Below are 15,476 nucleotides of genomic sequence, written 5' to 3' on the forward strand. Positions count from 1 at the left end.
TGGATGATGATAAGTGGCCCCACATCCTTTGGAAATGCCATTTCCCCCCCTTAATTTTCTCATTCACCCCTTCCCTTCAGTCTGTCACCGTGTGGCTGGTTTCCTGGGGAAGCCCGGCTTTCGCGACGGTGGGCTGCAGCTCTCACGGCGCATCCTTACCTGTAGCGACGAGGGCAGCCGTAGTGGCCTGCGGGGACCTCGTGAGAGAAGCAGAACCGGCGGCAGCGTCCTCTCCGGCTCGCGCAGCTCCTGGCGGTCACCAGCACGCCTTCCTGGGCACCTGGGGCAGGGATACAGTGAGGCAGCCAGGGCGGGCTAGTGTTATACAAATTGCCAGTTAATCGGATTAAGAGCGAGACCTTATTAAGAGGGATAAGGCAAGATGCCACATCCATTGATTATGAGATACAGAGACATAAGTCTGCACACACCATTCATACAAGCGGACATATATCGCTAGGATCTGCAGAGAGGCTGCGCTCCCTGGCCAGCCCAACACATGAAGGGTCCTCCAGACCAGGAGCTGGGATGGGCTGGAGGATCTCCCGACGGCTTTGGGTCTGCCCTTGTCAAAGACTGAGGTAGCCTAGGGCTTCAGGCAGAAGCCGTTACCTCTCCCTTGCATTAGCGGCTGGGGATCAGGCAAGCTGATGTGGTCTTTCTATCCCAGCTGCAACCAAGATGAGGGACCCCTTGGTCCTGACACCATACCAGTACAGCAAGAGACAGACCCTGAGGCTCTCACAGCGCGGGTACCACGGGCAGGCGGAAAGCGGGATAGGGGAGGGGTTGCCATTGTAATTTTGAGGTGAGGAGGTGATGCCCAGAGGGCGTACGTACCCTGAAAATTAATCTGGGATATGGTCAAGCAGACATTTGAAGTGGAATAGCTGTTCTGGGTAACGCCATGTGAGGACATACTCATTGCAGAATAAGAGTGCTTTTTTTTTTCCAATCAAGTTTGGATGAAGCCAACCCAGAATAGGGCACTTGTGTTTAGGAATCAGGGAGCTAATCCAGAGTAGCTACGTGCAAAGATGACCCCAAGGTTATTACAGAGGGCTAGGGTTCGGGTGCCACACCAGTGCCTTGACCCCGAAATCAGCCTCCTGCTCCAACTCCTGCCCAGCTTCCAGGTCCCACCACATCACTGTGTGACCTTGAGCAAATCCCTCCACATCTCTCGCCCTCAGTTTCTCCCACATAACTTATGGAGAGGATGATGCTCTGCTGCACGGTGCTTTGAGATCTAACATCCTGCACTAAGTTGAGACACTAGCTTTTCAAGGAAGCAAAAGCTTGCTACCTTCCCATTATCTAAACCCATCATTTCATCCCTAATCTTCTCCTTTAGGAGCTATGTGATGAGTCAAGAGGACTCATAGCTGCGATACTCATATAAAGAAACACGGTTGTAGTGACACCCGCATTGTACCTTTCCTTCCATAATAACCGGGCTGAATTAATGCAAATCCAGGCCCTAGCAAACCTTCCATTAGAGACCTCCACGGATGATACAGAGGATTTCAGGAATGAGATGAATGGCGCTGTTCGCCTCTCCAAGTTCTTGGTTCAGGCTGCCTGCAGACTCAGGAAGATGCCAGCTCCACCTACCTCACAATGTCAACCCAAAACCATATATGAGAAAACATCGGGGATCCTAGTTAAAAAGACCGCTGAGATTCTGCTTCTGGGAGCTAGAAACCAGGAGACGGAGACTGCAGTGTCTCTGCCTTAAACTGGCCATGACCATAGATCCAGTTTTAGCACTTCTGTATCGACGTCCCTGATTTGATGATGACTAACCCCAATTTGGCTGAAATGTCATGGGCTGGACTTATGACAGGGGAGGGTACTCTGAGGAGCCTGAAGCACCCGGGACACGCTGTTTGTGAGCCTGGAAAATCCAAAACACCAAGGTCGCCCTCTTCCTAATTTCCGAACTTCTTTTGCCCCGCCCAGCACAAGGCAGAGACGCATTCAAACCACCAACCCCACCCCGAGAGCAGCAAATCGATCCGCCCAGCGGTGGCTGTTGACGTTCCCCTGAGAGCCAGCCTGGATGGAGGCCAGCTCAGGCAGCTGCGATGCTGGAGATTAGCGCACAATGCCCATGTTTTGCTCCTCTGCTGTGGCTGGGGCCAGCCCAAATCCCCTCCTCACAAAGGGTGACTGGTCATTTTAGCTGTCTAGGCCCAGGCGGGTGGCTGGACGCCTTCTTCGGGGTTTGCCAGGGGGTTTCAGAAGTGGAGTGAGCCTGGAGGACAGATGCCTGACGGGGGATTTGCTACCGGGCTTCACACAGAAAGGGCACGGGGCAGCCTTCAATTGCCACAAGGGAGATCTCAGTTGCATATTGGGAAGAGCTTGCTCACACCGAGTGGGGTTCAGCCCTGGAAGAGATGCCCTGGACAGGCAGTGGCGTCTCCACCCTTGGACGCTCCTAAAAGCAGGTGAGATGGGCTCACCAGCTTCCCCTGCACAATCACCCCGCGTGCCTGGCTGGATTGGCAGGAGGGGGAATTTGGGCCCCCGTGGGTTGAGGACTGAGGAGATCCCTGGGACACAAGAAAGGATGGGCTGGGGTTGCTGCTCTCTTGAGCAGCTGCCAAGAAACTCCCCTGACTCCGGTGGGTTTCCTGGTAGGAAGAAGGGGAATCTGACCCAGCTCAGGGGGTCTCCTGGCTCAGGGGGCTCCTGCAATCTTCCTGTGGCATGAAAACCAGAGCAAGCTCAAGTGAGCCTCCCAAAGCCCCCGGATGGCACTCAGAGGCAGGGCTGGCAAACAACCCAACCAAGAGCAACTCCACATCATCCCCCGAGCTCTCTGGTGCCCGCGCTGTGCCACCCGTGAGCTCCCTTGCAAGGCAGGAAGATGATCTAGGGCCCGGCGTAGCCACAGCTCTGGACCGGGAGCCCAGGGTACTTACTGATGGCTCCTGTCAGTGCCAGCAGCAGTAGAAAGCCCAGCCCCAGGACATTCATGATGGTTTCTGGATGCTGATCTTCCCCAGCTGGCCTGTATTTATCAGCTGAGCAACAGGGGTGGAGTTTGGTGCTGCTGTGCTGTTGGAGAGCAGAAGATGCATCTATGGGATTCAGGTCTGGGTTTGCAGGTTGGACACCCCACCCCAGCTCCTTCCATGTGGATATTGGGTGGATGGAAACCCTCTAATAGAGGCAGGGAAGCTACCAGGGCTCTCGCCAGACTTGCAGCTGGAAACCCCCTTCTTCCCTGCCCCAGCTTTGCTCTTGCTCCTTCCTGAAGCAGGTGGACACGAGGGGAGAAGCGGTTGTGGCCGTGGGAGGAGAAGCTGTGTGAGATCAACTGGTGCCTGAGCATGGGCAGGGACTGAGTACTCCTATCACAGGCACCCCTGTGCCATGGGTGTCTCTAACCCCCCACCCATATGCCAGCCTCCCTCTGTTCACTGCGGGGGGGGGCAAATGTCATCCCAGCCACAGTGGGCATGTCTACACAAGACGCTTAAGTTGCAGTAGTCAAGTAACACTGTGCCGGGCAAAAACCACGCTAATACACTACTGCGCAGTGCTATTAGGCTACTGCGCAGTAAGCACCACTAAAAACCCACGCGCTGATGCTACTGTGCAGGAACTGTAGTTACTGCGCATTTCGTTAATACTTCATTAAGCGAGCACGAAATGAAATATGCGGTAAGTACTGGGTCAGAGATGATATCTTTTATTAGAGCAACTAAATGGTAGCAAAAAAAATCATTTTTTTCCAAGCGTTCGGGTCCAAACACCCTTCTCCAGGCTGAGGGGAAGTCAAAGATGGTAGAAGTTCTCCTAGGTAGGAAAGAAACTTCGTTTTGCACAGGGGAGGTAGAAGGTGGAAGGTATTTTTGTGAGAAAGTGGCTCTGTGCTGTGCAGATTAAGCAGGCGTCTTCCCTGGAGGTGTCCAATGTCAGGCAGGGAGGTGAAAACTTCTTTCTTGGTCAGCAGTGAAGTTTACATTTCCAAATGGCTAAATACGACATCTTCCATGTTCCAGGGATCTGTTATAGCCGTGTGGGTCTAAGAACATGGTCTTAGACCCACACGGCTATAACATACATCTCAGTAACTACTGCACGTTAACGAATGTGTAGACGCACCCACTGTGCCCCTCTGCTCTGCCCCGTGCTGGCTCGTCCTGGGGGCCTGGTAAGGCGGAGGAGGAAGCAGCAGAGGAGGAAGGGCGCTGGCTGCGACAATGCCCCTCCTGGCTCACCTCCCTTCTGCTGAGCAGCTGCTCGGCGGTGGGCGATGTGGGGTCCCAGGGGCAGGCAGCTCTCCGGGTCTGGGGGCTCCAGCTGTGTGGAAGGCACGCGCACGAACACACGTGCACCAGCTGTCGTGCTGCCAACTTCAGACGCTGCAGCACCAAGCATTCATGGCCAGGTTGTTCCTTCCACCCGGGGATGTCACTAATCTGGATTTCAGTAAAAAGAAGGCATTCACTGATCATCACAGGCCAGAAGAGTTTCTCGCAACCCGCGCTAGACACACCCTGGAGAGCACAGATGCTCCCGCCGGAGGGTAGAGGGACTGGTGAGTGAGGCAGGGGATGGTCAGAAGGGCTGGGTGCTACGCCTGCTTCTGCCACAGACTCCCCACGTGGCCTTTGGCAAATTGCTCAGTCTGCCTGTGCCTGCTTCCTTCTCTGCGAAAGGAGGTCTGTCTGTCTGAGTCAGGTGTAGGAGCCGCTTGCACATGCAGCATCTTTCAGGCTGTGCTGCAGACATGGATTAGCTCTTGCATTTCCCACCCTGAGACAAGGTTCCCAGCCCTGACTCTCAGCCTCGCCTGCCCGGTTCACTGATGTTATTTCCTAGCTGCAATGACCACCTGTGGCTGTAGCATTATGTGGGCTGTAGTACAAGAACCCAGATTTCTAAATGCAGCAGCTGTGCCAGCGCAGCACGGATGTGACTGCCGATCTCTTCACTGTGGCTCTTGCATGGAAATCTCACAAGCGATGCATTTTAGTGCCTCTTATTGAGTGCCACACGCCAGCTGGTCCAACTGGGCAGACCCTAGGCATGGCTGAAATGGCTGTATGCTCCCCGCCAACCTGGGGTCTAAGATGGGGGCATGTCGGGAATGGGTTGTTCCCAGCCCACTGGTGCACTCTTGCTTCCCAGGGGGCTAGTGAAAGTGGGCATAAATTGTACCAGCCTTGAGGCTTCCCCAGTCCACTCCAGGGGTTGGGCCCAGCCTGGGAGAAGGAGCAAAGGGAGCTCTGCACCACCACAGCCCCCCTGCCTGCCCCTGGGCTGAGCCAGGCTGGTCTAGAAAGGAAGACCTGGCTCACAGCCCCTGCAGCAGAGATCACGGCTTGCTGGAAAACCCCACAGCGTCTGGTTTTGTGTTGGATGCTGATTTCAGCCTCAGCCAGGACATGACCAGGCTGTTTGTCACAGCAAAGCTCAGAGCTGCCCAGCCAGAGAGAGGAATGCATGGGAACATCAGCACAGGACTGTCTTGTGACCACAGAAAGCATCTGCTGTGTAAATAACTCCCCCTTCTCAGCCTCTCCTGAGCTAAGATCAAGCGTAGTCATTGCACTGGTCTGTTACCCAAGCCAAGATGGATTTCAGTGGCATTGTGCAGTGCCCCGATCCAAATGCGCTGCAGCCAGGATGCCCGACGAGAGCTTCCAGTAGGCTGCACACCTGCTTTATGGAAATGGGGGGCTCCTCCCTAGCTTGCTCCTGCTGTTATACAAATAGCACAGCCGAGCAGGAAAGGGAGTTTCCACCCTTCGTTCCCTCTTTCCCAAAGGCTTTCTTGTGTGTCCTAGACAAATTGGAGGATTGGACAAAAAGAAATCTCATGAGGTTCAACAGGACAAGTGCAAAGTCCTGCACTTAGGACAGAACAATCCCATGCACGAATGACTGGTGCCTCTCTAATCTGGGGGGGCACGCCCAGAAGCCGCCGACAGTCGCACCCCTACCAGTCGCCTATGATCCCATGCACCAGTGCAGGCTGGGGGTGACAGGCTGGGCAGCAGGTCTGCAGAAAGGGACCTGGGGGGACAGTGGACAAGAAGATGAATAGGAGCCAGCAGTGTGCCCTTGGCGCCAAGGAGGCCAATGGCATCCTGGGCTGCATTGGTAGAAGCGGTGCTAGCAGATTGAAAACAGTGATTTTCCCCTCTATTCAGCACTGGTGAGACCATACCAGGAGTCCTGTGTCCAGTTTTGAGTCCCCCACTACAGAAAGGATGTGGACACATTGGAGAGAGTCCAGCGGAGGGCAACAAAAATGGTTGTGGGGCTGGGGGACAGGACTGGTGAGGAGAGGCTGAGGCAACTGGGCTGATGTAGTCTGGGGAAGAGAAGACCGAGGGGGGATTGAATAGCAGCCTTCACCTCCCTGCAGGGGGGCTGCAAAGAGGGTGGAGCTGGGCTGGTCTCAGTGGGGGCAGATGACAGGACAAGGAGCAATGGGCTCCCGCTGCAGCAAGGGACGTCTACGTTGGATATTAAGAAAAACGCTCATGAGGAGGGTGGTGAAGCCATGGAACAAGTTACCCAGAGGGGTGGTGACTCTCCATCCTTGGAGGTTTTGAAGACCAAGCTAGACAAAGCCTTGGCTGGGATGATGTAGTTAGCACTAGTCCTGATTTCAGCAGGAGGTTGGACTAGATGTGACCTCCTGAGGTCCCTTCCCACCATCATTGTCTATGATTCTTCACATTAGAAAACCCAGCTGTGTCTCTCCTTTGTGTCCCCTGGTTCCTGGATGGATGACAAGAGATTTCCCTCTGCAGGGGAAGAACATCAGAGCCATCCAGCGAGCAAAAGCTGATCAAGCTAAAAGGAAGTGAGTTTCCTTCAGGTGGTTTTAACTGCTGAAGCCGTTTTGCTTGTTTGGTCCAGTCTTCTGCACCGGGACACCTCTGCATTTTCTTCCAAAGCAAAACTGGAGAGACCAACAAACACTTAGTACACTTTGATTTGTACTGATGCCAATTTGACTCAAATGCTCAAAAAAGCACCTGGGAGAAGAAGAGCTGTCATTGTTAACCATTCCCCACTCTGAAACTCAAAGCCCACACTAACCCATATAATACACAGGTGCAATATTAGCCTCCCTGTGGGTTGAACAATCTCCGAGTCAGGCCCCGAAATCATGGGATCAGCTAACAAATCACAAACACTAATGTCTGTTTACTTGCCTTCTGGACTCGAAGCATGTTTTCAAGGATTTTTTTCTGCCATTTTCTTACCATTGAGTGTTATGACTTCCTCTGGGACAGGAAGCTGCACATCTTGTCTTGACAAAATTTCAACTGGAATCTAGAAAGCCATTAAATGCCCAATATTAATACATGGGCCAAATATTCCTGTCCAAGAGGAAGTGACAAGGGTCCTGCAGTTGCTGGAGAGCAATTGTGAAGCTCCTACAAGATGAGATGGATAGGAAGGTACCCTGAAATGCCCCGAGTAATGGGGCGCCTACCCCATTACTGAGAGAGGGGAGCAAACCCTGGGGTCTGCCAGCCAGATAAACCCAGGCGCAGACTAGGAGAGGAAAAGACCTGAGCAAACACTCACCCCGGAGCCAGCAGGGATAGCAATAGCAGGAGCAGGGGGCTTACACAGAAACCCCGCAGGTCCGGCAGCAAGAGACCGCCCTGAGGCTGCCTGCAGCAAGCCAAGGCAGGAAGCACCTGCGACTGCTTTGGGAAGCAGGTGACCAGCAGCAGCCAGGGCCAGGGAACCATATGAAGACAGGCCCATGGGGCTCGGGGGCATCTGGAGGAAGGAACAAGCCCAGAGCAGGGCAGCGCGTGGGGCCCAGTGGGCCCAGAGGAGGGCAGACAAGGCGAGGACCCAAAAGCCAGGTCTGGTGCAATGGGCCCAGGTGGCAGGACCCAGCCAAGAGGAAAGGGGGCTGAAGCCAGAAGGACCAAGCATGACAAGCATATACGGGCACCTCAAGCCCACAAACCAGGAGCTGAGGCTTAGCTTGGAAAGCCCTGGGACAGCCTCCCCCAGACAGAAAACATAACCCCAAGTCGTGGCAGAAGAGAAAGGGGGTGGGCCGAGCTGGGGCTGAACAGCTACACTCCCAAACAGAGCAGTGTGGACCCAGGCTCTCCTGCGGCTCCGCTGGGTGCCGTTTAGTTGCTGTCCACTAGATGGGCTCGCAGGCTTCTTGAGAGCAAATGCCAAGCAGGGCTTTGCTTGCAGAGCAGGCTACCCACCCTCAGACCCTAGCGATCCTTTCATCCACGGCTGTCCTCACTCCCCTGCTTCTCCTCCGCCTCCTCCCCTCGTGCCTTAGTTCCTCCCAGTTGGCGCGGTCCCAGAAGGCGGGTACCCCGGGCACCGGGGTGGAGGCTCTCCATCAAGACGAGTCCTCTTCCTGGGAATCCCAGGGGGTGAGCATCCCTAGACTCTCCATCTCGCACTGATGCTGGAGCCTGGTGCTCATTTCTGTTACCATCTTCTGCCTTCCCCTCCTCTTCCAGGGACTGCTGCCTGCAGCCAGGACTGGCACAGGGACCGGGCTGCGCCAATGCTCCTGCTGGGACTTAAAGCCGGGGAGACTCCTGGCTAGAGGGTCTTGCTCCTCTGCTCAGGGTCAGACCAACACTGTATTTGAGGGTCAGGAAGGATTTCCCTCCCTGGGGGGGATGTTGTCTTCCTCTGGAGTGGGGTATGGCCATCTGCCTGGGATCTCTTGAGCCTAGATACTCACAATCTTTCACAGCAGCGGGACATTGGCTGCTGTGATCCCCTTGCTTCACCTGTGGCGGGTTTGGGTGTTATATCTTCTGTTGTGTCACGGTTGGTGGTAGTTTTACCAAGAGGCTGGACAATGAGTTTGTCTGGGATGGTTTGGATAAGGGTGGTGCTGGCTCAGGCAGGGGGTTGGACTAGATGTGACCTCCGGAGGCTCCTTCCAGCCCCACTTTTCTGTGATCCTGTAACTGGAAGAATACCTTGGAGGGTCACCTGAGCCTGCCTTCCCTTGAGCATCTCCCCCCCGCCCCCACACATCCACCAGGGATCTGGTGGCATCCTCTGTCCCACCATGAGGATGGTCAGCAGGCTCTTCCATGATCCTAGGAGGATCTTTTCCAACCACAGCCCACACCACTTTGGTCCCCCTGGCAGGAAGCACACCCAGCTCTTTCCTGAATCCACCCTGGCCGCAAGCCGGATGATTCTCCGCAGCAAGGACACTCACCTTGCTGGGGGTGTCTGACCCCACAGTCTTTCCTGCTCAAGCATGGGGGGATGGCCCTGATGATCTCAAGAGGCCCCTTCCAGCCTTTAGCATCTATGAATCTATAAAGTCACCCGAAGCCAGCTTCGGGGGCTGGCATGCATCTCTGGTCCTCCCCTCCCACTCTTCCTTGTGCCGGCAGACTGCCCTTCTGCTCTCTCTTACAGTCTTCTGTGTATCCTGCTCCTTCCTTGGCTCTTGCCATCATCTCATCCCCTCTTGCAAGCCTAGCTGCTTGTTTCCTCATCCTTGCCATCCCATCTTCTCTTCCTGCCTGTCTTCTCCCCCATTCACCACTGCTCCATAATTCAGTTTCTTCTCCCATAGCAGGTCTCCCCCTCTGCTGCGTTCTTGGGGCCACGTGCTCCCCCAGGTCAGCGTCCTTGTCTAGACAAAGCTAGCGCCGTTCACCATTTGGCATCAGACCATTAGAGAGGGGTGAGGAGGTGGACGGGCTTCCTCTCCTGGAAGTTTTGTGGGCATAAACAGACAATAACTGTGTTAAACTAAGAGAGGGGCGAGGGAGATGGGAAATGAGCCTGCCTGGAGCAGGGGACTGGACTAGATGACCTCATGTGATCCCTTCCAGCTCAATTTTCCTGTGATCCTATGCATTTCAAAGCAGAAGAAGAAGGCTTAACGGAGCGTGATGTCATCCAGTATGCCATATATTACTGCTGTGATATGTTTATCTGCAATGTTATTGGGCCATTAAATGTCTGCGTGTGCAATACAGAGTGTTCCTGTTGAGGGCTACCATAAATCACCCAGTGATGCTCTGGGGATTTGGGCCCAATTCCCATTGCCTGGTAAACAAGAGACCACGGTGGATCTCCAGCTGTGTGGAGGTCTCCTCACCCCTGTCTGTTGTCTCTAGGGTTTTTTCTCCTTTAATAACTGACCACTGTTTGAGAAGATGGATGGGTCCTGATGAACAGCCAGCCACGTCCTGTTTTCTGCTTTGAATTGACAAGTTTGTCCTGGTGACAGCAGAGGCTTTGGAGGGCAATTGTTGCACTCACACGAATCAGTTTATTGTTAACTGAGCGCTGTATCTCTAAAGCCCAATTAAAAAGAACCACTGGAGGGGATCAAGCTTGGCATCTAATTAGAAAGAGATGCAGCAAATGAAAAGGCAAGGAAAAGATGGGGTGGGACTAGGCTGACTGGGCTGCTAAGGTGATTCTTCTTCAGTCTTCCTCCTCTCCAGCCTCGGAGAGGGGTTAAGCAAACCGGCTGACGTCCAGGAGCAGACCCCACAGGCTGCCCCACTTTTGAGGTCCGGGAATCCACGACGTGCAAAGCGGCTGAGCTCTGTAGCCTAAAATCGCAGTACAAATGCAGGCACACCTCTAGCCCTAAAATAACCCCTCACGTGAGAGCTGAGTGTAGAGTCCTCGCTGTTGTTTGAGTCCAGAAATGGCCCAAAACACTCTCAGGAGTAAATTATGCTCCTCTGCTCCTTGGCGTGTTGACTCTGAAACCTAATGATGGCAATTAAATACTATTTTGCAGATGGTCGTTCTGACAGACACAACAAGCTGACGAGCGTGTGCTCGTGCAATCAGCAATGGCAGAAGGTAGAGGTGGAAAAGACCCTCGGAGACATCCAGCCTGTCCCTCTTCGGCTTGTTTTCATGTCCCCAGTGACAGCGCCCTGCGGTTCCCTGGGGAGACTGCTCTGCTGCTTCATTTCAGCCTGGGCAACAAAATGAGCCTCCAGGGCAGGGAGACTAGTGGGGACCCAGCAGGAGCGCCAGGGGACGGGAGATGGCCCGAGAGGGAAAGGTGCGGGGAAGAGGCACAAACGACCGTCTCCGGACAGCGGAGGGCTTCGCCCCCAACCCATCCCTGTCCAGTCTCTGTGACCCCCCTTCCCCAACCCGTCTGTCCCAGAGGCCTGGGTGTCACTTGGGACTCTGACCTGCCTCTAGGACCTCCCACGCCGGCTGGCTGAAGCGTGCGGGATGCCTCTGTGTGTGTCTCCATGCTACGGCCTTTCCTGCCCACCCTCCTCTCACGCAGGTGCTCCTCTTATCCCAGGTCCGCAGCGCCCCTTCGGCAAAGATCAGCCCCTGGCCCCTTGCCCTGGCCCGGTCACCCTCTCCGTGCCTCTCCACTCCCCCTTCTCTATCACATCTGACACCCACTGCACGCTTTTCATTTTCCAGGCCTCCTTTCCTGCTGCTGCATGGCTGCTGATATTTGCAAACAGGCCCCTTCCTCTAAGGACCAGAAGCAGGGGCCGGCTGATGGGGGAGGCATCTAGCATCACTGCTCATCTAGGGCCCACGGCAGTCAGCTCTTCTCTTGCATCTCCCTGGCTGCCTCCTGCTCTTGTCCAACACTGAGGAAGAGGCCGTGGCTGCTTGTTCGGGGTGTGTACAGCGCCTAGCACGCTGCCAGGGACTCTGGGAATTTGCAGCAATACAGATAACGTGCTCATTACTCACATCCTTATGGCATGTTTATAAGCACCCCTTTCCCATGGCTCCGTGAGGCCCTTTCCGCAAATGCAGACTGGGCTGCTACTGCACTTCTCTGTTAATTAACCCTGACGAGGTCCTAATGGCAGGGAAAGGAACCCAATTCTCTGCTGGGCTCCTGAGGGTGGTTTGGAGGGGATGGGGACTGGGGTGGGCTGGGCTGCACCCAGCTCCTTAGGCACTCACCTGATCTCAAGCTCTCCCGTGCCGGCTGGGTTTTATTAGGGCCGCTGGATGAAAGGAGACGGCGCTTGGATACGCCCCCCAGGATCTCCTTGAGGGGACCCCAGACATCCAAAAGCACCCGGCCTGTCTCCCCCCTGGAGCCGTTCTCTTCTGAGCCAACACAGCCCCAGATGCTGCTTTCACTGCTCCTTCCTCCTGCCAGGGAAACACAACCCAGCCCATATAATAAATACTCCATGAGCCTAGCGTCCCTGCTGCAAGGGCGTCTGGCTCCAGGATCAGGGCCCGAGGGTGCCGGGCACTGTACAAATGCCCAGCAGAGAGGCCACAACTGTCCTACTGGGCTGGGGTCCTCTAAGGATCTTCCAGCCTTCCTACCACGAAGGTGGAAAACAGATGATCAGTTTGCCCCAGGACAAAGAATTTTATCCTGGGCTCCTACAGACCTACATCAGGCTGAAAACAGACAGTGGGTTTAATCCAGGGCTGATCACCCCAAGCTTTGACTCCCAGCAAAGTGGGACAAGTGTGCAGGATCCCAAGATAACATTCCTGATCCCAGGGGGGAACCAGGTGGTCGTCTGTTTTTAGCTTTATTGTCCCACTTTACGTACCCAGGAATCACCTGAATTAATGTTCTGCCTTGGAGATGATCTTGGTTCACTGGAGGTAATTGCCTTTCAAACCATGCGTGTAAAGAAATCACGTTATCACAGAGAAGTGGGGCTGGAAGGGAAACCCCGAGGTTATCTAGTCCAAGCCCCTGCCTCAGGCAGGATCACCCCTATCCAAACCAGCCCAGATACATCCATAATCTCTACATATGATGCTGTCAACCCCTGACACGACAGACCTCGCACCCATGCCCGCCGCAGGTAAAGCAGGAGGCCCGCGGCGGCCAACATCCTGCTTCTATGCAGTCGAGTGAAATCAGTCCCGAGGACCGCTGGGGCACCTCTGATGGAGCAATAACTTCCCAGGTCTTTTGCAATCCTCGTACACTCATTCTTCCAATAATTCTTGCAATAAATCTTCCTGGTCTTTTGCAAGCCTTGTACAATACACCAGTTGTAACCCTGTCCAGCCTCTGCCGTGGGCAGTCCTGCTTGTCCCAGGTCTCCTGCTTCATCCGTCCGCGGCCCCAGGCAGGATGGCATTGGTAAGGGGGCCCGGCCTTCTCCTTACACGTCCAAACCACCCCACCCACGGGTTTTGCTTCTAGGACAAGTTGTCAAGAGGTCCTGGGCAGAGCTCATGCCCCCCCACTACAGAGGAAGGCAACCCCCCTTCGCCCCCCCCCACACCAGTCTGCACCAGTCTCACCAGACCCCCCCAGCACACACACACCAGTCTGCACCAGTCTCACCAGACCCCCCCCCCGACCCCAAATGCAGCACCCCTCTGACCCTGAGCGAAGGGGCAGCACCCTCCAGGCAGGACCCTCTGGATTTGGTCCCAGCAGGAGCACCGGGTGCCTCTGGGGGAGGCCTGACCCCCCCCCCCCCGACACCTGCAGCAATGCGGGGAGGGGGCAGGCAGCATGCAGGGCAGGGACACAGCCCGATGCAGGACCCCAGGCTGCGGATCCGTGCCGGGGGCGGGCGCTGCGCAGCGCCCCGCTGCAATGCAGCCACCTCTGGGGAGGAGCCGGGCCGGGCCGGGGCGGTGCCCGCGGGTGCGCAGCACCGAGCACGGCGGCAGCAGCAGGCGGAGCTGGACGCCGGTGCCTGGGGCTGTGCCCGGGACAGCGGCAGCGATGGTGGTGCTGGTGGTGGTGCTGGTGCTGGGCACCCTGCCTGGGGCGCGGGGCGAGACCTACACGGCGCTGCAGAGTGTGCGGGGGGTGCTGGGCACCGAGCGGGCGCTGCTGGCCGGGCTGGCTGCCTACCTGGAGCGGGAGAGCCGGCGCCTGCAGGACCTCCGCAGGTAAGCGCGGCCCCGTGGGGCTCCCCCTGCCCCTACCCCCCGCCCCGCTCCCTGCACCCGCCCCTCCACTCAGGCTCACACCCCCGCCCAGGAAGGGATCACACCGAGGGGCGCAGCCTGGCATCTCCGGAGCGGGTATGGACAGCCTTTCCTAGCAGCAGGAGGTGCCCCTTCCCCCCCAGGAGGTCTGTGCTATGTCGGGGGCGGATGGTCTCTCGCATGGTTTAGGCGATGGATGGTCTGGGATGGTTCGGGCAGGACTGATCTTGCTTCTCTAGGAGTCACCGTGAGTCTAAGATCCCTGCTGCAAGGGCACGCAAGAACGGGCTCCGGGGATCAGGGCCTGAGGGTGCCAGGCGCAGTACAAACACCCAGAGGAGAGGCAAGGCTCGTCCCACTGGGCTGGCATCTTCTAAGGACCTTGCTCTGAAGGCGGGTGCCTGCCTCTCTTGGGCCGTGCAGCCTTCCCACGCGCTCCCTGCTGCTGGAAGAGGGCAGATGCCCTGAGGTGCTAGGGGGCATTTTTGTGAGCATCTGTGCGTGTGCGTGTTAGCTCCCAAAGTGCCTTCCAAATCCCTCGCTGAAATACCGAACAGGCGGCAAAGCGAGGAGTGGGGGCAGGGGGAGATCCGGCCGGCGGTTTCTACAGCTGGTGCAGATGCGGATGGGTACGGGCAGGATGCTGGGTGCCATCACAGCATGGGGGCAAGTGCCCGGCTGTGACCTGTGTGCAGGCAGCAGTGTTAGGCACGTGCAGGTAGAGGGTGCAGAGGATTCAGATGGGGTGACCGGGGGGGCGAGGGGTGTGTTTGCATGCTGGGCTCTAGCCAGGATGCTCAGAGAGCTCTGGCCTGGCCTCCTCATCTCTGCCGTAGCGCTGGAGCCCCTCGTTGACCTCCAGCAGAGTTTGGGGCTCGCTCTTAGCGTGCTCAGCGTGTGTGCAGAAGTGTGCTGGCAAGAGGCATGACTTTGTCATAGGCAAAGGCCCGATCTCGCCACGAGTGCAGGAAATCTGTCCCAGGAGGCTGCTTCAGTCTCCCTCATGCTCCAGGGACCTGGGTGAAGGCAAAGCACCCAGCGGTGGGGCCAGCTCTGCGGGCAGAGGGACGGGAGCGCTGATGGCAAGCGCAGTCGGTGTGGGAAACATCACTCTCAACAGGAAGGGAAAGTGAACCCCAAGTGCATTGCAGATCAGGGCGAGAGCTGACGCTGAGGGCAAAACACCTCATCCCTGCCTCCCTGGATCTTCTCCCCGAGGCTGCGCTAAAGACCGGGCGGTTGGGCTCTTTGTACCGCGGGTGCCAGGGGGATGCACGCTTCAGATTTGCTCTGCCGCCAGGGAGGCTGAAAAACGCTGCTTGCAAAACCTCGCGATCCTCTGACTCCGGGCGCTGGGGCTTTGAGGAAACCACTGTGAGACTCGTGCTGGCTTCCCGTGAGCCGGCGGCTCTTCCCAAAGGCATTCACGCCCTCGGCTGGTGCAGACCAGTGCGGGGCCACCGCGTGGTCTGGTCGCGATGGGGCTGTTGGCGGCTGCCGCTGCGTTAGCACCTGCAATAACGCAGCAAAGAGGTCAGGACTCTTCTCCAGCGGGAGCTGTCCTGAGCGAGGGTCTCAGGCAACCGCTC

General features: G+C 56.4%; 1 protein-coding gene and 1 long non-coding RNA gene across 2 annotated transcripts in view; one reads left to right on the forward strand and one right to left on the reverse strand.

Moving 5' to 3' along the window:
- Positions 1–3,693: 3,693 nt before the first annotated feature.
- LOC149851842 (uncharacterized) lies at positions 3,694–13,172 on the reverse strand. The gene is made up of 3 exons (XR_016439513.1): positions 12,537–13,172; positions 11,923–12,117; positions 3,694–6,934 (listed from the first exon to the last, which is right to left on the reverse strand). It is a non-coding gene; the product is annotated as an uncharacterized LOC149851842 (long non-coding RNA).
- Positions 13,173–13,363: 191 nt separating this feature from the next.
- Positions 13,364–15,476, forward strand: part of P4HA3 (prolyl 4-hydroxylase subunit alpha 3) — a 35,254-nt gene continuing 33,141 nt past the window's right edge. Inside the window, exon 1 of the mRNA XM_090030302.1 lies at positions 13,364–13,848. Within this exon, the coding sequence (XP_089886428.1) occupies positions 13,463–13,848 (386 nt within the window). The 5' untranslated portion in view covers positions 13,364–13,462. The remainder of the gene's footprint in view (positions 13,849–15,476) is intronic.

Source organism: Crocodylus siamensis, unplaced genomic scaffold, assembly GCF_052110815.1.
Source record: "Crocodylus siamensis isolate JL-2025a unplaced genomic scaffold, ASM5211081v1 HiC_scaffold_130, whole genome shotgun sequence".
In the NCBI taxonomy this organism is placed as follows: Eukaryota; Metazoa; Chordata; order Crocodylia; family Crocodylidae; genus Crocodylus; species Crocodylus siamensis.